Source organism: Drosophila arizonae, chromosome 2 (assembly GCF_054131065.1).
Source record: "Drosophila arizonae isolate 15081-1271.41 chromosome 2, UAZ_ARI_1.0, whole genome shotgun sequence".
Lineage (NCBI taxonomy): Eukaryota > Metazoa > Arthropoda > Insecta > Diptera > Drosophilidae > Drosophila > Drosophila arizonae.
Genome location: NC_142922.1, coordinates 21521308 through 21541590, shown reverse-complemented (window position 1 = coordinate 21541590; position 20283 = coordinate 21521308). Strand labels below are relative to the sequence as shown.

Sequence of the window (20283 nt, the reverse complement as noted above, 5' to 3'; positions counted from 1 at the left end):
AATTTCGTATTTTAATATCATTTTTAATATATTCAGATTACAAACCAGACTTGTCTACTGCTCACAGTTACTAGAAACAATATTTATAGGTATTAAAATATGCATTATTGATAAATAAAATAAATGAATTCAAATTATATTTTCATCAAGTCAATAGATATTACCGATTTAGAATGTACGATTCAGTAGCAATTTTACAATCAATATTTTATATGTATATTTTCACTCCTGTCCTGTCATCGACTTGTCTTGCAACCGTATCGCTTGCCTGGCAAACACAGTAAATTGAAATGTAAATAAATAAAAGTATCACCTGCTGGAAGTCAACTTGCGAACACGAAACTTTCACTTGGAGCTACTTGCTTCACAGGGGCGACGCGATTTGGTCCACTTTTTGCAGAGAGACCCATGCCGCCCACCCACACAGACACACGTGTAGCGAGAGTCGGGGCAAAGTTATGCCAAACTCTTGCAATTAAACTGTCAGACTTATGAATTCATTAAATATTTTAGCTGTAGATTTTGAATAATTAAAATTCCATTTATACATACATATAATATGTCCGCCCGGTCCCGTCTGCAAAACTCAAGCTATAAATCTGCGATTAATTAAAAAGACTCGTGCTCGCCTGGTTTCCTGGCTTTCTGGCTGCCTGGCTGCCTAGCTGCCTGGGCGTATACGTAATGGAAATATAACTTAATTACAAAAACATAACTGGAATCCAATTGCAAAACGCTTCTGTTCGCTGTCGGTTCGTTTTTGTTTCGATTCCTTACCCCAAACTTTTATTTCACAGCTCTTCCATTGAACTATTGTCTGGCTCGCTGTAAATTTATGCAAATCACGACGCTTAAGGTGTAGCGAACCGTGCAGGATGTAGTGCTCGGCTTTTGTTGTCGCACGACAAATGCTTTGCTATTTCTGTTTCTGGTTCTGGTTTTATTATTTTTTTCTTCCTTCGTCCCTCTTCTTTTTTCTATAACTTTATGTAGTCACAGTCACTCACCTGGATCATCGTCGTCGTCCCAATCGATTTGACCGGAAGTAATATTGATGTGCGCTGCGAGCAGGAGCAGTGTGAATAGTGCCAAATGGCGTTGCCAGATGACGCTCGAGGAGGAAGTTGTTATGTGCATTGTGGAAGTCCTAGCCGTATCGGTATCGTTGGTTGCGGTGCGGAAGCGCCAACTGGATCGAGCTCTAGTCGCAGCCTTGAGTTTTAGCCAATGCATTTCTAATACAATATTACAATTTATGCCGAACGCACGCGTTTTCTTCTTCTTCTACTCTTTGTTCACTATTCGTTACACGTTGCACGTTATTCGTTTCTCCTTATTCACTATTCGTTTTGCGGCAGTAGTTTATATTAAATTTTGTATTTTGTAAATGTTTTTTTGTTGTTGCTTTATTTTTAATTTAACACTCACTCGCGCCGTCTAACGAGCTGTGCTTGGGGCCTGGTCTGGGCTCAGTGTTTGGCCGTGCCTTGGCTGCATTTCCAGCAGCAGCCATTCCCTTTGGCCTCAAACATTCTCTTGCCAGGCACTAATGAAGCGAAATGAGCAAATATTTCTTAAAATTCCCTCCCCGGCGTTGCACTTGCAGTTGCAGTGTGTGCGGCTTTTTGCTCGACTCGCGCAACAACTAATTAAGTTGTTTCATGTACAGTTTTTTGCCTTGAGCGCAAGTTTTGTGCTTTTGCAGTCGTTGCCACCGTTGCGCCGCAGCAGCGTATTGAGGTGTGCGCAAATTGTTGCATTGTTCAGTCGCACTCACAGTCGCTGCATGTAATCCAGCCACAAGCTGCTTAAAAGAGAAAGTAAAGAGAGGGAAAGAGAAAGAGTGTGTGAGAAAGTGCATGTTGAAAAAAGTACGAGTTAATTATGATATGCTTTCCCATAGACGACTAGAATGGCCAGCAAAAAGATAAAATACGAGCAAAATATGATGCTCGCTAAGAGCCAGTCTTGAGTGCATTAACAAATTAACTGCTTGTCAGCTGTGACCGCACTCGATTGAGTGGCTTGCATGTTGCTCATTCGCGGCTTAAGCCTAATCGCCGCGAGACATGCAACCGAAGACACAGATATTCTCGCAAGGCATTAATGGAATCAGTGCTTAAGCAAGGTGACACTTTATTACAATTACACTTTGAATTAACTATTTAGCTAGGGGTGAATACTTGACGAGGGGATATTCAGATGCACTGTGAAATCGATACAGTTTAACTAATGTAAAATAGTTTAAGTATTAATATATGGAATACATCTCTATCTAGTCAAATAGCAAGGAACAAGCTTATTACAATTTATAACAAAAATTATTTAAAAACAATATATATATTCGGTGAAATGCTCTTTGAATTTTGTGAAATATAATAAATATATACCCATATTAAGTATACGATGTTTTAGAGAAATTGCGAAGATATTGTATATTATCAACTGTCTATACTAAATATTAAATACATATAGTACAAGTCTATTAAATATGGTACAGCTGATTAGACAGAATTTAAAGTAAATCTAAGATGCTTCAATTGATGAAGTAAGACAATAGGACAATAGGTTTTTATCCTTACAAATAGTATTTGGAAATTTGATTACAATTTTTAAAAATATTTTTAAAACAGCGATTGTTCTTATATTCAGTTTACTTAATACTTTTTGACTGATGAAAAAAATATTGATATGCATATAACTTATCAAATATGTTCAATGCATACAAATCATAAAGAACAAAACAAATGTACATGTATTATTATATATTATATATTAAGTATGCGTATATCAATTCTTGCTAAGCTGCTTCTACACGAAACTACGCAAAATTTTAAAAGGTATTATTGATATATTTCCCGTTCACAGCTCGTCACATTGTCATCAATACATTTACTCAACTCCTCGAATTTAAAACCCTTAGTAAAAGAGAATTCAGTTTAAAAGAGAATTGCTTCTGGCAATTGAAATTGATTATCATAATTTTATGATTTCCCACATCATATCATGGCTGACACACTGCAGGAGCTTCCCCAGTGAACAACTTGTTAATGAAATGGATATAAGTTTCACTTTTCAGAGTGGAAACGAGACACTACAATAGGGCTCGGCAGTCAGTAAGCCAAAACTCTGCCAAGGCGTGCAGCCAAGTGTTGCCAGTGCTGCCCCCCCTTGCAGGGGCAAAGCTGCCTCCGCATGCACGGCCCAACGCCCACTATCCGCAGCGACTAATTTGCTGTAGTTCTGGCTGCTCTCAGCCGCTGCCTGCCTTATTATGCGCACTTCAAACTTTAGACAACGCGGCAGCAGGAGCAGCACCAACAACAATAACAACAACAAAACAACTGCATTCTACTGGGCTCGGTATCTGCCTCAGTGTTGTTCATTTTTTGGCAAGCTTCGCGTGCCGCGCAACGCCCCATCGCCCCCGCGGGCCCTTAGCCAGGCTGATTTTTAATGCAGGCAGGCACTCACTCAAATTTTCGAGTGCGCCAATGCAGCTGCAGCAAAATGTTGTATAGTTTTCGTTTAATTTGATGCCATTGTTGTTGTTGTTGCTGCTAGCGAAACTGTGTCGCTAAAGTTGCTCGTCGGACTGAGTGGGGCAGCGAAACACAAGTGAATACAGAATAAATACACAAATGAAAAAAAAGAGCGAGAGGAGAAGGCAGGAATAGGAAAAAAGTTGTCTACCAAAATCAGCGCCACTTTTGCCACAGACATTAAGCGTTGCATGCAAAATTACCAGCGAGTGGTTTGAATTTCCACTCTGATTGCTGTTTAACATGGTTACATTGTCCTTGCAACTGAATCCTGTTCGGCAGTTATTTTGGTTGTACTTGCAACGGTGCATCCATGTGGCTGCTGCTGTTGCTGTTGCTGTTGCTTCTACTCCATCTGTAGCCCTTGCCCACGGCTGTGGTTATGCATCATGTCATGCTCTAGTTGCAAAACTTTTGGTGTTTCTCCCAATTTTTTATTGTTTTATTTTTCTACATTTTTTCCTACGTTTTTTATCGCTTTATTTATATGCATATGGGACAAGTGGCATAAAAAAGTGCAACAAGCAGCTAACTATACATAAATTTGTTTTATGCACAACATAAACTTTTGCACATTTGTTGCCGAAAAAATATAATAATAAAATAAAGGAGAAGAGCACAAGCGAAGTTCAACGTAAAGTCTGGAAAATAAAATGCATCAGCCAGTAAACAGGATCTTTTGTTGTGCACCTGCAGCATGCAACTAATTTGTGCTTAGACAAAGCCAAACGAACTGAGCAAAGTTTTTGCAGCTTAACAGTTTTGCTAGATGGCATACAGCAGCATGTAGCATGCTACACATGTAACTAGTTGCAGGTTACTTCATCAACATTTCACGCTCGACTTGGTCAAAAGCAGGCTAGAAGAAACGACTGCTCCTGGTGCCGTTTCGGCTACCTGCGTTGCCAGGCACGCAGTAAAAATGTGCGCTCCATGCCACCCCCTCAGCCCAGTATGCCGCACGCCGCATGCCACATGCCACATTTGGTCTAGTTGCCTGCCGCACCTGGCCAAAAACTCTGCCGACAAAATAAACTCTACTCAACTGTTGAAAATCAACTGGCAACCCCTCGGCGCCCACAGTTCGTAGCCAACACGTGGCCCACAAAAGTTTGCAATCAATTTTTATTTTCTTCTTTTTTCACTCGACCACCGCAAATACTTGGGCAAACATATTGAGCGCTGCAGACCTAAGCTTCTTCTAACAATCTATGCAATAGACCATGGCACGTCAATAAACTGAACTGGAGCTCCGTCGTATCAGATAACTATAAAATATACTGAGGCGATTCGTCAGCTGTCTTCGGCATGATAAGCGGATGGTAAGGAGCGTAATTGCTGAAAGTGATCTAGATATCTTTAAATCAAGTGATTCTTTGATGGAACGTATAGGATTATACTGCCATTATAAAGCTCAAGATGGATCTTGAAATTAATGGAATAGTTTTTCAAGCATAAGCCAAGATTGTGAATACTTGAGTTTATGTTTTCAAAACAAAAGGGGTTTGATGGTGTATAGAAAACTTGTTTTTAATAATTTAATACATTTTCATCTTCTCTACTTTGGTACACACACATATATATGTGATTTCGATGTATCAAGCTTGTCTTGGATTGGAAACTGAATTTATGACGAGTTAATGTCTTTTTCGGTATATCAATGCCCAGCAGTGAGCATAGCCATACAACATTAGCATCTTTATCTAGTCCGTATACACAAGAGTATCTTTTGCAATCAACTGGAATCCAAGTAGAAGCTCATCTGCGCAAATGTGTATTGTGCAAGAAGAAATGAAGCACATGTAGGCAGGCACATATAAGAACTAGTTCAAGTCAGCTATTCGTTGGTTTTATTTAATTGAATTTGAATCTCAGTAATCAGTTAACTAGATCTGCCAACTTTTGAATGCTGGGTATTTACATAAGTTTACTACCTTTGGGCCAGGCTGGTTGGCCATTTGCAGCCGTCTGAATGTCTGCTTTGTTGCTTTGTCTGCACGTACAGACACACACATACATCTATATATATATATATGCATGTAGACATATGCGTGGGTGTGTATATGTGGCAGCAGTTGCCGTAGCCCAGTTTCCATTTCGCACTGCTATTTTGCCAGCAAGTTAAAGTGTTTCGCCACGCACTCCAATAAAAACATTTGCACGCACACAGAGTCGCACGCACACTCAAACACACACGCATACACACCCACACCAGCATATGTATAAAGAGCTGGCCAGGACTGTGCCAAGTTAAACCATTTGAGAGCTGCCACGTTGTGTTGTGTTCCAGTTTCGTGACGAGCAACTCTTGCGTTACGCATACGCCGCATGGGCTCGCCGATTGTGGCGCGGATTGCCACACACAGACTGTGTCTGTGAGGGAGCGGCGTGCCGGGGCTCTCTGTCTGTCTGTCTGTCTGTGTCTCTGTCTGTCTGTCTCTCGCTATGATGGCCGGCTCTTGGACATTTATTATGTTTATCTAGTATTCAATTTGGCTGGCAACCTGTTTACCCACATTTGCATCAATGTTTGCCGCATGCAGCATATGCTCAAGTGCTTAATAGCCTGTATGCCAAGTGGCTGCTGTCATCAGCAGCTGTCAGTTTCAATAAAATCCACGAAATAAATCGCTAGCTTGTGTCCATGTATACATTAAGCTATTAGTCACACTTCGCTGGCTGCGTGGCCTTTAATAAATATTAATTGCATTAATTTAATGCTAATTAAAAACCGATAACAAATCCAAGCGTGCTCAAAGCAACAGACGCCCCGGCTCCCAGCAGCCGCGTGCGAGTGTGCGTGGGCGTGGGCTTTTGTTAAGCTGCGTGTGGTCGGTATGTATGTGTGGCGTGCCACTGTGTGTGTGTGCGCTCTTTTCAAGTCTATAAAAATAACTCACGACTCCAGCATAAGAAATGATATAAGGGTCTAGCGCAGGGCCCGAGCAAAATATGTCAGCGTTACTTAAATATCTACATTAGCATAGCATTTAAAAGGCCACGCCCACCTGCCTTGCTCCAACAACGACCCCTGTCGGCGAGCTGTCTGCGCTCAGGTGTCAATGCTGCAGCCAGCAGCGTCAGATAATTGCCGTCAGCTTCTTGTTGCCATTACAATTCTTGTTGTGCAGGACAATTTGCGAGTGTGTGCGCCTGTACTCAAGTATCGCATTTAGTTACAGGATATTTAGCGGAAGGTTAGAAGAGGAAACCGAAATTGTGCACTGAGAGAAAAGATGACCCTTATAATTGAATACAATTTTATAGAAGAGCGACCAAATGGAAAATAAGCAAAATCAAATTTGATAAATTGTTATTCTTTTAAATCAAAGAGTTATATCACAATATTTAAGTCTATGTAGTGTCTTTTAATAATTGTGCTATTATTGGTTTGAATTTTAAAGCTTGAATATGTAAAAATAATAGAAGTAAAAAATTAAAATAGCATCAGTTACATATATGTATTTTTTTTTTAAGTGTAGAGGTAAGGCAAAGAGACAAGTTGAAGTAGAAAATTGGCGGTGACATTGATGGGGTGAGGTTGTATAGACTGTGGGCGGGCAGCTGGGCGTTGGGGGTGTGGCTAGAATGCCAAGTAGTGGGCGGACTTTTACAGCAGCCACCGCATCAACACAGCTCCAGCAACAAAGTACACAAAAAGTTTTCTAATTATTTTGTCATTAAACGCACACAAGGTTACAAACTCACACACACACACACACATACAGACACAGTCGCACACATATACACACAGCAGCCTTGTTTACAAGCATACACATGTTTGTCGAGCTATAAAAAAGGGTTACGTATCCAAGCCAAACCCAAACTCACACATACACACACACGTACACATACACGCATACACTCTTAGACAGTGAGGGAGTCCTTAGCGCCAACGAGCGGCAGACACGAAGCAACTTTTTGTCCTAATTGTTTCATTTCATGAAATGAAGGTAAGAAATTTTGGCAGCTGTGCGTATATTGCCCTAGGTTGTTGTGCGCACAAAGACACCAACACCAACACCAACATCAACACACACACACACACACACCAACAAGCACACACATGCAGACTTACAGTTGCTGCATTAAAGAAGACATCGCGCTGCACATAAACCGATTAACACGGCGACTGCTGGAGGGCCTGATTGGTTGGTTTAGTCGGATGGGCTGGATGGCACGCACTTTAACAGCCGCGCAACTGTGGCTGCCTCTGCGTGCCTCCACATCTTGTTAAACAGCAATTTGTCGAATTAATATCATGCACACACAGATGTTCTCAGTGTATATGTGTATGCGTGTGTATATTTGAGTACATATTTGTGTGTGTGCTTTGCTCACTTTGACGCCAAGTCAAATACACACACACACACTCACGCGCACAGATATCAAAATACACACACGCATATGTATATCCTTAATAGCGCACGCTCCTCATACATATCATGTTGTCATGTCTGCTATAATTTTGACATTGCCCTTGGCTGCGACTTGGGACAAAATTAATGATGCTCCATTCCAAAAAGAAAGTTTTTATTGCTGATTACTAAAGCCGACGCTAAACAGCTTGGAATCAACGTGGATTTTCATCCGGAATGAATTGGGCTAACTTTTTGTCTGTCTACATAAAAAATATTTTATTAAAATGTGCTTCAATGCGACTAAAGTGGCTTGTCTAGTTCTCAGATATACCGTGGGTTATATAATATTTATGCGACAACATTTAACTTTTGAGTTCAAAGCTCAGCAATTTGCGTGCCCCAATTAGAGCTAATTAGCTGCCCAAATTTGAGTTGACTCTGCTCACTCACGAAATTATTTTCAACGAAAATAGCTCAATTAACAGCTAAAGCTCATCAAAATAGTTTCGTTGCGGTCTAGCGACTTAAGTGCTTATCTATCGATAAATAAAGCTATCGATGAAACGTATCGTAGCTGTTGCTCAGCAAATAGCCAGCTTAATTTTTCAGTTATCTGTATAAAAACATTCCACTGTTTCAGAACGATTTAAAGGCTTAAAGTTGCCCGGCGCCATATAAAGCTGACATCCAGCTTAACGGGTAGATGTGTATGTATGCGTGTGTGTGTGTGTGAGTGTCTGTGTGTGGCTCTCGTATGCACACAGGCACAAAACGCAATCCACTAAATTGCGCGTTTGTAAGTGAAAAAGCTGTGCAATTACTCAGGAGAGCAACTTTCTGATTCAACTGCAACAACTGCTGTCAAAATGTCATAAATTGAGTGCTGCCTCTGGCCTCTTGGCCAACAATGAAAAGAAGCAGAAATGGTAACATTTAGACAGCTGCCAAGCCGCAGCTGTCATACCCTAACTTAACTAATTATTTACGTTTCAGAATGTGAAGAGCTAGCTAACTTAACTGATTTTGAGTGTGGTATGAAAAGGTTTACCTAGTTAAGGAAACTTTGAAAGAGTCTAAAGTGAGTTAAGAGCTCTTCAATCATTAATATAGCAATGAGGTCATCAGATAGTTGTATCTATCTGATGAAGTAATTCTTATGTTTTACTTACGAACTCAAGATATACCTTCTTTATATCTCTTAATACTTGGATATATTCAAAGAGTATATAAGAATCAGCTTATTATTTATCTGAAATTTATTGTTAATAATAATGAGGTTTATGGTTGAAACAATATATGCTCGTAGCAGATAAATCTTCATCTCTATAGGGTATACTGAAATAAAGCCTAATCAAAACAATGTGTTGCATAAGAAAACAATCAGATGACATGCCTTCATTCCAGCTCTCCTTCTCTCTCTCTCTCTCTCTCTCTCTCACTGCTCTGCCTCCCTCTCTCTCTCGCCCTCTATCTCAATCTCCTGCCATGCACATAGACTTAGGGACTTATAGAGATGCGTTCATGCCGCCCAAACCGACAGACAAATAGACAATTAAAAAGCCCTCGAGTACGCCAACTGTTTGACTGCATTTGCAGCGCTCGCAAATCTCTGGGGCTCGTCCATGGCTTGAGCTTCGTTACCTCCCAGCGGCGAAGGCCGAGGCCGATGCCAACGCCGATGCCGATGCCGATGCGCAGAGCTTATGGAGCAGAGCAGCAGTGCTGGAGGCTGCGAGGCAGCTGCATCAAATTATTGTTAGTATTCAGTGTGGGACTATAGCTAGAAGAAGGCCTCGTCTCTGTGGTTGATGCTGCTGCTGGTGCTGCGGCTGCTGCTGCTGCTGCCTGCGAACGACTTTTGGCAATGCGAGTAATTTTCAGGGCAGTATCGGTGCCAGGAGGAGCAGAAGCCGAACAAAAACCCGGCAGAGCAATATATCGAAACATTTGCTAACGCTTTCAAGTGGTTTCGTTCGCATTGGCACCGCCGCAACTTTACTCAATTACGTTGCCAGCTCCCTCCAGGCCCGCACTTTGTAGGGGTAGTTAGAGGTACACTGAAAGAAAACCAATGACGAAATCGGAAGTAAGCTCTAGTAGCTTGAAAATCATTTTCAACTATGCATTTACTCATATAATATGAACTATATAAACGATCAATGACGATCCTCAGCTCAGAAGAGAGCCTCTTTCCAAGGAAATTGAAAGTCTTGGCTAGATTTTGAATTACTTCTCTAACAGTTTATTTTTCAAGTGTAGCCGTTTGCTTGCTTGTTGTCCCCGGCTCAGTCCTCTTTGAATTCACGTCAACTACTTTGGTAGACTTTCTGAACGAGTTGAGCTCACCTCTCAGCTATGAAATCAACGACTTTAGTGCAAACTTTCAACAATTTGCGTTTTGGCCACGGCCTGGCACGGCGGCAGCAAATCGAAAGCCAAAACTTTTTGACTACTCTGCCGAGTCAGGTGGGACAGGTAGGTGGGTAGGTGGGTAGGTAGAGGAGGAAGTGGAGGTGGAGGTGTAGGTGTGGTGCCTGGCCCCTGGCACGACCACATAGCACGGCATTCGGCAAAGTTTACCATTGCTGCTGCACAAATACCCAACGGGCTGCTTGATAAAAGTGAGGGCTCGTTTGCCATGTGCCCCAAGGGGAAGCGGCAGCTGCAGGGGCAGAGGCAGAGTCACTGGCGGTGGCGGCGGCAGCGACGTCGACGCAGCGTTTACATCTACATTAGCGACGTTGCCGACACTGATATCAAAAGTATAATTTGTGACTCTGTATGTGTGTGTGTGTGCTTGTGTATATATAAGCAGCGGATGGGGCCAGAGCACGCATCTAAGCGCCATACACTGAACTTTGATGAGCTGTTGTAATAATATTACGTCCGAATGTCGTCTAGAGTTATGGTAAATCAACGCGCACCCACACGCACACCCACACACACACCTACACACCCGCTCCCTGTCTGTGTGATATTTGTGCAAACAGTTGGGACCAGAACTTGCCAAGTTTCCGACAGGCGCCTTCAGCTGCACTTCGAAGGTGGCAACTAAATTATTTGGCATTGAGGTCCGTTGCGGCATTAAGTTTTGTATGATTTTTAGCGCTGGGAAAAGTTAAAGCGACAATAATGACGGACGTGAAGCATCGAAGCTTAATTAAAGCTGGCCCTGGCAGACAGACAGACGACAGTTGACTGAAGCTTCTAAAGAACGAATCCTCATCAGCTCATGTAATTAAGTGGTTTTTCCATATTTGCGATTTGCATTTGCATTTGCTGACTGCAAGTCAAGTCAAGTCAAGTGCAACGTTTTTCATTTATTTAACCGCTCAGAATGCAATTCAAATAGTTTCAAACAGTTTGATTTCCACTTCAAGTCCACTCGACCCACAGGCGGAACGAGCAGAGCGATTGCCATTTCCAGTTGCGCTGCTTTTTGATGAATTTTGCAGTCAATTTGATTGATTTGTTGACACAATGGGGGCCAGTCTGTGCGGAAGGGGAGGGACGGGGTAAGAGTTACAAGTTAATTGTGCACAGTTTGACACTTGGTAAATTGGTTCGGCTTTAACAGCAGTTGGCCAAAATCTGGCATATGCCTTTATAAGTGTTAATTTAAGGCAAAAACTAGACGTGTCATGAATTAGTAATAAATATCTATCAAATCAAGCGCAGAGCGATCTGAGCAAGCGAATTACTACTGACAACTGAATGAGGGATTTTGGTATCACTCAACATCTCGGACAATACGGGGCCTGAATATCACAATCAAACAATGCTTGGGTCCGATGTGAACGGCCGGCCAATGCGGCCGTTGCGTGCGTGTTGCCAACAGCCAACAGCCAACCGCTCGTAGCTGTAAATAACAGGGCCAAGACCGGGCACAATTGAATGCGGCACTGCCAGCACAGCCGAACAATAAGTGCTATAGCAGCTATAGCGGCAGCTGATACAATTCCAGTGCTGAGCATCTGATTAACACACACTTGAATTGTTGCTTTGTTATGCGCTTTGGCATGGGAGGGGCTTCTCCCTAATACTTATAATGTCCCATTGTTAATGATCAACGAGCCGTTCGAGCAGCTCGGTCGGAATTTATAATTTCTGCTGCCGGGGCGGCAATCAAATTTCTCAATTTGATTTGTATCAATTTGTGTGATCATCGCACAATGGACATGGCCGGCAGCTAACACCTTGGCGTTCCACTAAAAAGGGGTTTAAAGCTCCCACGAACAATGACAATGACAGCTGCTGCTACTGCTGTTGTTGTTGTTGTTGTTGCTGTTGCTGCTTTTGTTGGCTTCGTCCTGTTGCCAGTCAGTCGTTTGTTTACATTTTATTGTTATTGTTGTCGTTGATGGTATTAATAAATTATCTCTATCAAGATTCACGCTGGGCAAGCTTTTTAACGTTTTAGTGCTGGATTTGTTGGCGGCTTCCTTTCCTTTCCTTTCCTTTCTGGACGATGGGCCATTTGTCTATTGACTCTGTCGCACATTATTTTCTAGCTGGTTAAATTTATTTACACGCATAATGCATGCTAACGAGCGCTTTGTTATTTATATTGTTAACCATTACGATCATTTAAATGGCCAACATAAAATGCATAATAAATTATTGGCAAAAGCGACGATTAATAGATTAAGTGGAACGACTCAATTGAACGACAGCCCACTCATCTCTATAATCAGCCATTCAGTTTAAGCAATTATGAAATACCAACTTATGCTGTGTGTGTGTGCTTGTAGCCTCTGAACCTCTGCTCATTTTAAGCTGCTCAGTGGCTAAGAGCCTTCTCTAATAGCGACTATCAAATGTGACTGTCTCTGACTCTCTCATGGCAGCACTTAAATCGATTTATTTATTCATTAATGCGACTGCTTTGCTTCAAATTCGAGCCAATCTCAACGCAAATAGAATTTAGTCAGGCTAGTCACAAGTCAATTTAATATTAAACCCATTTATTCAAGTGAGAAAGACTCAATTTATATACTTTATATAAGAAACAGAATTGTCTGAGACCAATTGAATAGATTTTTATTATAATGCATTTATTGAATATATTTAATTGAAAGTAATTTCATAGCCAAGTCTCTCATTGCTCAATTGATCAAGTTTCACTTGACTTTGTATTCATTTAGACTCTGGAATCCATTTTGCATATAAAAATCTTGGCATATTTGAATTTTTCTGTGACCACGCTCAAATTCAATTTGTCAAGCTGCATTTCTTGCACCCTCGAGATCTGTTTGTGTCAAATCGTAATTTGTTTAAAATGCCGTCAAACTGCTAATCTTATAAATTATTTAAGAGTGCATATAGAAGAAAAAAAAAAAAAAAAGGAAAACGGAATCTGCGTTTTGCGTTAAGCGAACTCAGTTTGCATCCACAGCCGCATCAACGTCAGTTTGGCTAATGCACTCATTTTATGCGGAAGGACACTGCAAAGCCACGGCAGGCAGGACTCGTGCTGCAGTCGGGGGAGGGGATAGGATAAGGAAGGGGGCGCTAATAGTTTTTAAGCATAATGCAATAAAGATGAAAGTCCAAATCATGCTTCATCAACATCAACGTCAACAATATAATCAACAGCCGAGGAAGAGACAGCGGGAGAGTGAAAGAGTGAGACTGGGTGAGGAGAGTGCCGCTGAGCTGCTTGTGGGCGTGGCTTTGAGTGGCGTCAAGGGCTGTTGCGTAGCCGTCGCTGCCGGAGCTGCCGGAGCTGCTGACAATTCAATGTCCTGCTCAATTTGTCTACACGCAAATGTGCAGCAGACCAGCCAAGTGGGCGGATGCCTATTTGTTGCTGTTGTCGAGGGGCGATGGGGTCAGCAGGCGTTAGGCTGTGTGCTCGTGCGACTGCAGCTTAGTCACTCAAGTGCACAGCAGGGGACACACGACAGACAGCCGCTTTGTCTGGTGCTGGTGCTGCTTCTGAAGCTCCTGCTGCTGCTGCTGCTGCTGCTCCTGCTGCTGATGCAGATGCTAGTCCGGTGTAAAAAGCGCAGCTAGCGGCATTTGCCGTCAAGTACTGGCCCAGCCGGCTCGCCTGCCTGCCTGTCTGTCTGTCTGTCTGTCTGTCTGTCTGTCTGCCAGTCTGCCGGTGTCATCGTCCATGCTGACAAACAAAAGCGCCGACAACGAGCTCAAGGGAAGTAACTGCTGTGACTGACCCGGAAACATTAAAGGCACACCAGCAGCAGCAACAGCAACAGCAACAGCAACAGCCTCAACAGCAGCTCACATTACGCCGGCCCAATCCCTCGCTTTCGACTGACCTTTGTAAGTTGCTCGATTTCAGCTCGCATAGCAAAGCAGCATAAATATTAATAGTTCAAAATTAATCAAAAGCATATGCGGCATAAAAAGAAATATATACACACAAATGCAAAGTCAGTTAATTAGTTTTTGGCACGCACACACACACGTACACACAGGCATACCCACGTGTCGGACTTACAGTTATAACATAAAATTGGCTGACAGCTGCCATGCAACAATTTGGCCATTTTGGCCATTCGACTGGCCAATGCAATGCTGCTCTATGGCCGTGGCCATTACTAAAATATTAACAAACTCAATTAAAACGAGCACTAATTTTGCTAACACACACACAGACACACATCCGCAGACAGGCACACACATGTATGCGCACACGTTTGCCGCATATTTGTTAAATGTCTATGCATACGAATGCAGTTATGGCAACTGCCTTGGCATGTGTCTTTGCTGCCCAATTTATTGCGGAAAATAAATTAACAAAATTAAATTTAAATGCTGCACAAATGACCCTGGGTCAGTTTGCAAAATGAAATTATTTGCAGCACAGACTTGAGTCAAATTTAATTTAGCCTGAACTGGACCAATGCTTGTGCCATAAATGCATATTTAACTATGCAGCAGCTTCTGGCCAGGCGAACTTGAGCAGCCGCCCAGTCTGTTGACTCCGATAATCCTTCAAGTTTGTTGACAATGTGGCGCATAGCCAGCGACATTTGGCCTCAAAAATCGTTGCGCATACGCCCCCCAAGCCGGCACAGCACTTGCCTTGCTAACACAAGTAATACTAAAATAAAAAAATAAAAAAATGGAACTAAAAACTGCAGCACATGTCGCTCTGCATGCATGAGGCAACCGGAGGCAACCGCAAAAAAGCAACAGAAGCTGCAAGGCAGCTGGCTGCAAGCTTGTGGCAAGACACGCCGCAAAGAGGCAGCCACTTAATAATTACTTGAACATTTTCATGCAGTCATAAGAGGACGACGAGCCGAAGTGTTTGCTCTCAGTCTGTGCTGTAAACATGTGTTTACTTTAGTGTCAAGAAAGGGCAACAAAAAAATCATAGACGAGTGTCTGTTCAACTGTGAAATACTGTGCAAAAAGTGGCCAAAAGTAATTCGATATCAATTTCATTATTATTGAAAATTATTTAATTAAATAAATATATTAAATATTATTTACAGATATAAATACTTTTACTCAGTGTGGAAAAAATTCGCTACATAATCCAATATAGCAAAAATCGTAGCATACTTTTTCGGGCATCCGTGAATTCCAATAAAAAATTCGACAAATATTTGGAAAATGATTGATTTATGGAGTAACAAAATGTTTTTAATTAAAATACAAAAATACAAATGTAATTCTAGTATCAATTTGAGTATAAACCATTTAAAATATTTACAATTTGCGGGGTATATTGAGCTCATCATATGAGCTCATCTCAGCTGCAGATGTTGCTGATCTAATAAACTTAAATCAATTTTAAGTTTTCTTAAACTTGACTGTTGCCTGCTTCAAGTCAGACTTAAAGTGTGAATTTTTAACTCAGTTGTACTTTGTTAGTTAATTAGCATAAATATTTTCTGTTTTCGACTTGGATTTATTTTCATAATGCTATTTGGGTTCTTAAGCCCCAAAAAACAAAAAAAAAACAAAAAAGTTGGCTGGGGTAGCGCTTTTAGCTCATGGCTTATTTATTTTTAGTTTTCTTTTTATTTATATTTATTTTTGCTTTTCACTTGTGTGTGTGTGTGTGGAAAGAAAAAGTGAAACAAGGCTGCTTTTTGCTACATTTAAGGCGGAACTTTGCCTGTTGTATATGTTATTCGGAGCGTGTTTGTGTGTGTGTGTGTGTGTGTGCGGTTGGGCTGCCTGTAGACACACAATTTTCTGTTCTATTTAGTTTGGTTTGTTGCCGTTGAATAAAACATTTTCACGGCTTGTGGGCTGGCAGCGACCCGCGAGGCAACCTTCATATCAAATGTGTCTTGCACACGTATAAACAACGCCTGGCAAACGGGACGTATGGTTGATGTGTTTTTAAAGTGTGTGTTTATGCGATGCACAATGGCCGATCAACGGCAAGATGTACGAACGCCTGTATGTGTATCTGTCTGTGGGTGTGAGCTTGTGTTGTTGTTTGTGTTTGTTGCCTTTGTATGATATATGCATGTGCACGCCTTTTGTTTGCCACCAAAATGTGTTGGTGCTTGTTGTTGTTGTCATTGCTTTTTGCTTGTAGTTGGCGGTAGTAAAATCCCTTTTCATTGCTGTTTACAGATCATTGACGTTGATTGTTTAAATGAAATGTTTGCTGTGTGCATTATTTGCTTTTATTTTTATTTGCTCAACAAATTTGGATGGCAAAGAGGCCAAGAGGGGTACAGATTTACCTATCAGTACACAACAGTTTGCGGCCACATAAGCTAAATATAAACACTCTGTTTGTGTATGGGGGTGTGTGTGTGTGAGTGTGTGTGTGCATATGGGGCTAGTTCAAGTTATGGGCTTAGCGCACGCCCCAGAAAGTAGGCAATGTTTTATTGATAGCCATTTGAAAATGGCTGCGAGCTATAGACAGATGCCAAGCATGTGCTTGCCAAAAATATGTATATGGCTATGTTCATACATATACATATACAAGCATAAAGCTATTAGCATTCTGTTGGCACAGTGAGTAGGGTCAGCAGCCTATAAGTAGACCAGAGCACTGAGCACTATCCTAGACTGAGCTGCAGCAAAAGCTAAGATTTTAACTATAAATAGATAGAAATGATTTCCGCTTGATGCTATTTCTTATTCCAATACCTAATGCTAAACATATTCTTCTTTGATTTATTTCCTAAACTTATTTTAGACTATAAAATAACTATATTAATTTCAAGCTTGTTTACATTATATTTGCAAAAAACCTGGCTGTATTTTCAGATTCCATCCACATGGAATTAAAACTTTATAGAAGTATTGCATACACCATTATACAAAAGGCACATAAAACAAAAGCTTATGTATGCAAGGTTTCAAGAGTTTTTTTATATTATTATAAATTCTAAAAATAAATAATTCCTATATTTGGCAGAGAATATATTCTTTGAAGTTCATTAGATACTTTTACGTTCTGCATTTTGTTCCCTTATTTTTCGCTATTCAGTTTTTCCCAGTTTTTCCTTTCATTTTGCCCTTTGTAATTATGTGAGTCTTCGCAGCTGAATACAAAAGTTTAATTGCTTTTTAATATTTGAGCACAAAAGGCGAGCAATTAGCTGACCAACAAAGGCAACCAAAGAAGCACATTGAAATGCTTGCTCGGGCCCTGGAACACACTTGGAGCGTTTCATAATTTATTTGCCGAAAGTCTCAACTTCACCCAGTTCTCTCGAATCAAGTTAACCACAATTTGAAGTTCGTATGTATATTCCCATTGTCACTAGAGCCAAAACTTTGGCACACTTTCATATATGCTTAACTTCCATTCGGGTTTCCAGTTCGCCATCCATTGAAGAATAAATAACAAGAAATTTTGTTTTCCCTTCACTTTTGGTTTTGTTTTTAATTTTGTTGTTTGTTTTGTTTTGGCATCTCTTGAATGGCCACACGGCCAGCAAACACAAACAAAGGAATTCATTATTTTACTGCTGTGCATTTAAATTTGATACAACACACGCTATTTTCACACACACACAAGCACACACTCACATGTAGATACTCGCATATAAAAACATGAGGCACTTGCAGTTGATTTTAATCACACTTTTCGTACGTTTTTTGAGTTTTTGCATAAATTTGCCTTCTATTTCGTTTTGTTTGCTTTGACCTGGTTTTTCGTTTGCTTTTTACGGCCCACTGTTTTCATTTTCGCTTTTCCGTTTTTCCGCCTTTTCTCTCGTTCGGCTTGGCTTTTGTGCGAGCATTATTCGCTTCTCATTAAAATAGGTAAACAGAATCGCATCAAATTTGCTGATAGACAACAGATAACAGTTAAAACTTTGAGCAAACTGTGTGTGTTAGCCAACTGTGTGCGTGTGTCTATGTGTGTGTGTGTGGGAGTGTCTGTATGGGTGTGCTTATAAAGTTGTCTGTCCGTTATTTCGAGACCAGTTTGATTAGGCAAATTGAGCATAATGCTGATGAGCGGCAAAAGCGGCTGAAAGTGTTTTTCATGCTCTTAGTAATTGTTGAGCATTAGCTGCAGCAATTAAGCCTCGCTTGAGTAGGCGATTATTTGTGAGAAAAAGGGCTCAGCTCAAAGGTAGGCTCCACGACAGGTCTTTATGAGTGTGCCGTAGAGTTAGATCAAAGAAAGTCAAGGCAACTTGTCTTATAAAATTTTTACCTAATTTTGTTGCGAGAATAACAGCAAACTGATTAAATTTCACACTGAATGTGTCTAAGGATTACGTTTCCTGTTTTCATGGAATCTCTATTATGATTTTTAATGAAAAAAATGAATAGCTTTTCGCAGCAACAAAAATCTTTCCTTTTGTTGTTCATTTACGTAATATAGAATATAAAATATGGAAGCTTAGAAAATGAATACAAACATATTAAATAATAGAATAATAGCTACATGCTAAAATTAAAATCTATATTCAAAACAAATTTAATCTTTTATAAATTAAATTAAATTAAATTAAAATATTTTAAGCAATTCATTTAGACAAGCTGTAAAAACAGCAATTAACATAAACTGAAACTTTTTGATTGCTGTTAATTTTAAGCTACTTTAGGAATCGTCCCTAAAGGAATTAACAATTATTGGGAGGCAGTTGGAAACATAAAAAAAAATCAACAAGAGAAACACAAAGTTGATTCGGATGTTTAGAATTTGCATAGTCTGAGATACGGACTGCTCCTAAATCAGCCTTAGAGTCGCAACATTTCACAAGTGATTTTTTTCGGTTTGTTTTCTGGTTTGTTTTTTTCTATTCTATTCTTGCCTGTGCAGCAATTGTAGGTCAACACAAATCAGCATAAGCTACAACTACATATCGGGCAATAACATTTTTATGTGTTAAAGCTTTGTGACAAAAGGCCAAAATACAAACGACAAATGCAAAACTGTTCAAGCGAGAGAGAGAGAGAGGGAGAGAGAGTGGAAGAGGAAGAGGAAGAAAGAAGAAAAACAAAGAAGTGCCTATGAAAAAAGTTGTTGCAACTTTTGGCGCTGCTTTGCTCCTTGCCGCTGCTATAATAAATTTGGGCAGCTGGAGGCAAGCAACAAATGGGAATAAGCAAAACAAACGGCCATTGCAACAGTTCGGCACCGAGTCAGGGGCGTGACCGAAGGGGAGCTCGCTTCTAAAAACCAAGTTCGCTTTACGACCAAGAAACAGAAAGCTGTTAAAAAGCCAAGCCATGGATCAATTTTGTTGTCTTACAGCAGCTGCTGTTAGTTTTGCTCATAGCTTAGCAGATGCGGCCCACTGTCGATAGAAGTTGGAAAGTTTTGTTAATAGCTTAGCTAATTTGACCCACTGTAAGACAGCGGCTTGATACACTGTCAAAAATGTTGAGCTGCATGAAAGCATGTAAACTGGCTGTGTCTTTGCTCTTTTCACTCATTTTTCTGTTTTTGTTTTTTGGTTTTTGTTTGCTGTAGTTTTTGTTGTTGTTGTTGTTGTGTGGGTGTTTGTGCTTATACAAACAGAGGCAGAAAACATGGGTATGTGTATGGCATTTACATTTTATTCTATCTCATATCATGGCTGAGCGATTTCATTTTCATGCGTGTCCTGTGTGCTGTGTCCTGCACTTGTTTGTGCACAACTTGTTGTTATACTTGATGTTGCTCTTGTTGTTGGCTCATCCATTTAAATGGCATTTGTTGTGGCATCTGTTGCTATTCCCGCTGCCTGCGACAGGCAGCCAGCCAGCCAACCAGCCAACCAGCCAGCCAGACAGCCAGCTTTTCATCTGGTTTTCATGTTTGCTTAGCCTGCCTACCGTATTTATCCAGTTGCATGCCAAGCAAAATAGTTTTAAATGTAATTTTTGTATGCAGCCTACTAACTTGCCACTAGAATATGTAGAGCCCCCGAAAATGCCCCACTTGAACGTGGAGTGTTACTTTTGGGCAATATACAAGGCAAGCAGAC

The 20283-nt window shown here is 40.8% G+C and overlaps 1 protein-coding gene across 1 annotated transcript in view; it reads right to left on the bottom strand.

Annotated features, from left to right (window-relative positions):
- The window catches only part of side-III (sidestep III), a 98544-nt gene that overhangs the window by 75413 nt on the left and 2848 nt on the right, over positions 1 to 20283 (bottom strand). The window contains exon 2 of the mRNA XM_018000390.2: positions 1008 to 1804. Within this exon, the coding sequence (XP_017855879.2) occupies positions 1008 to 1233 (226 nt within the window). The 5' untranslated portion in view covers positions 1234 to 1804. The remainder of the gene's footprint in view (positions 1 to 1007; positions 1805 to 20283) is intronic.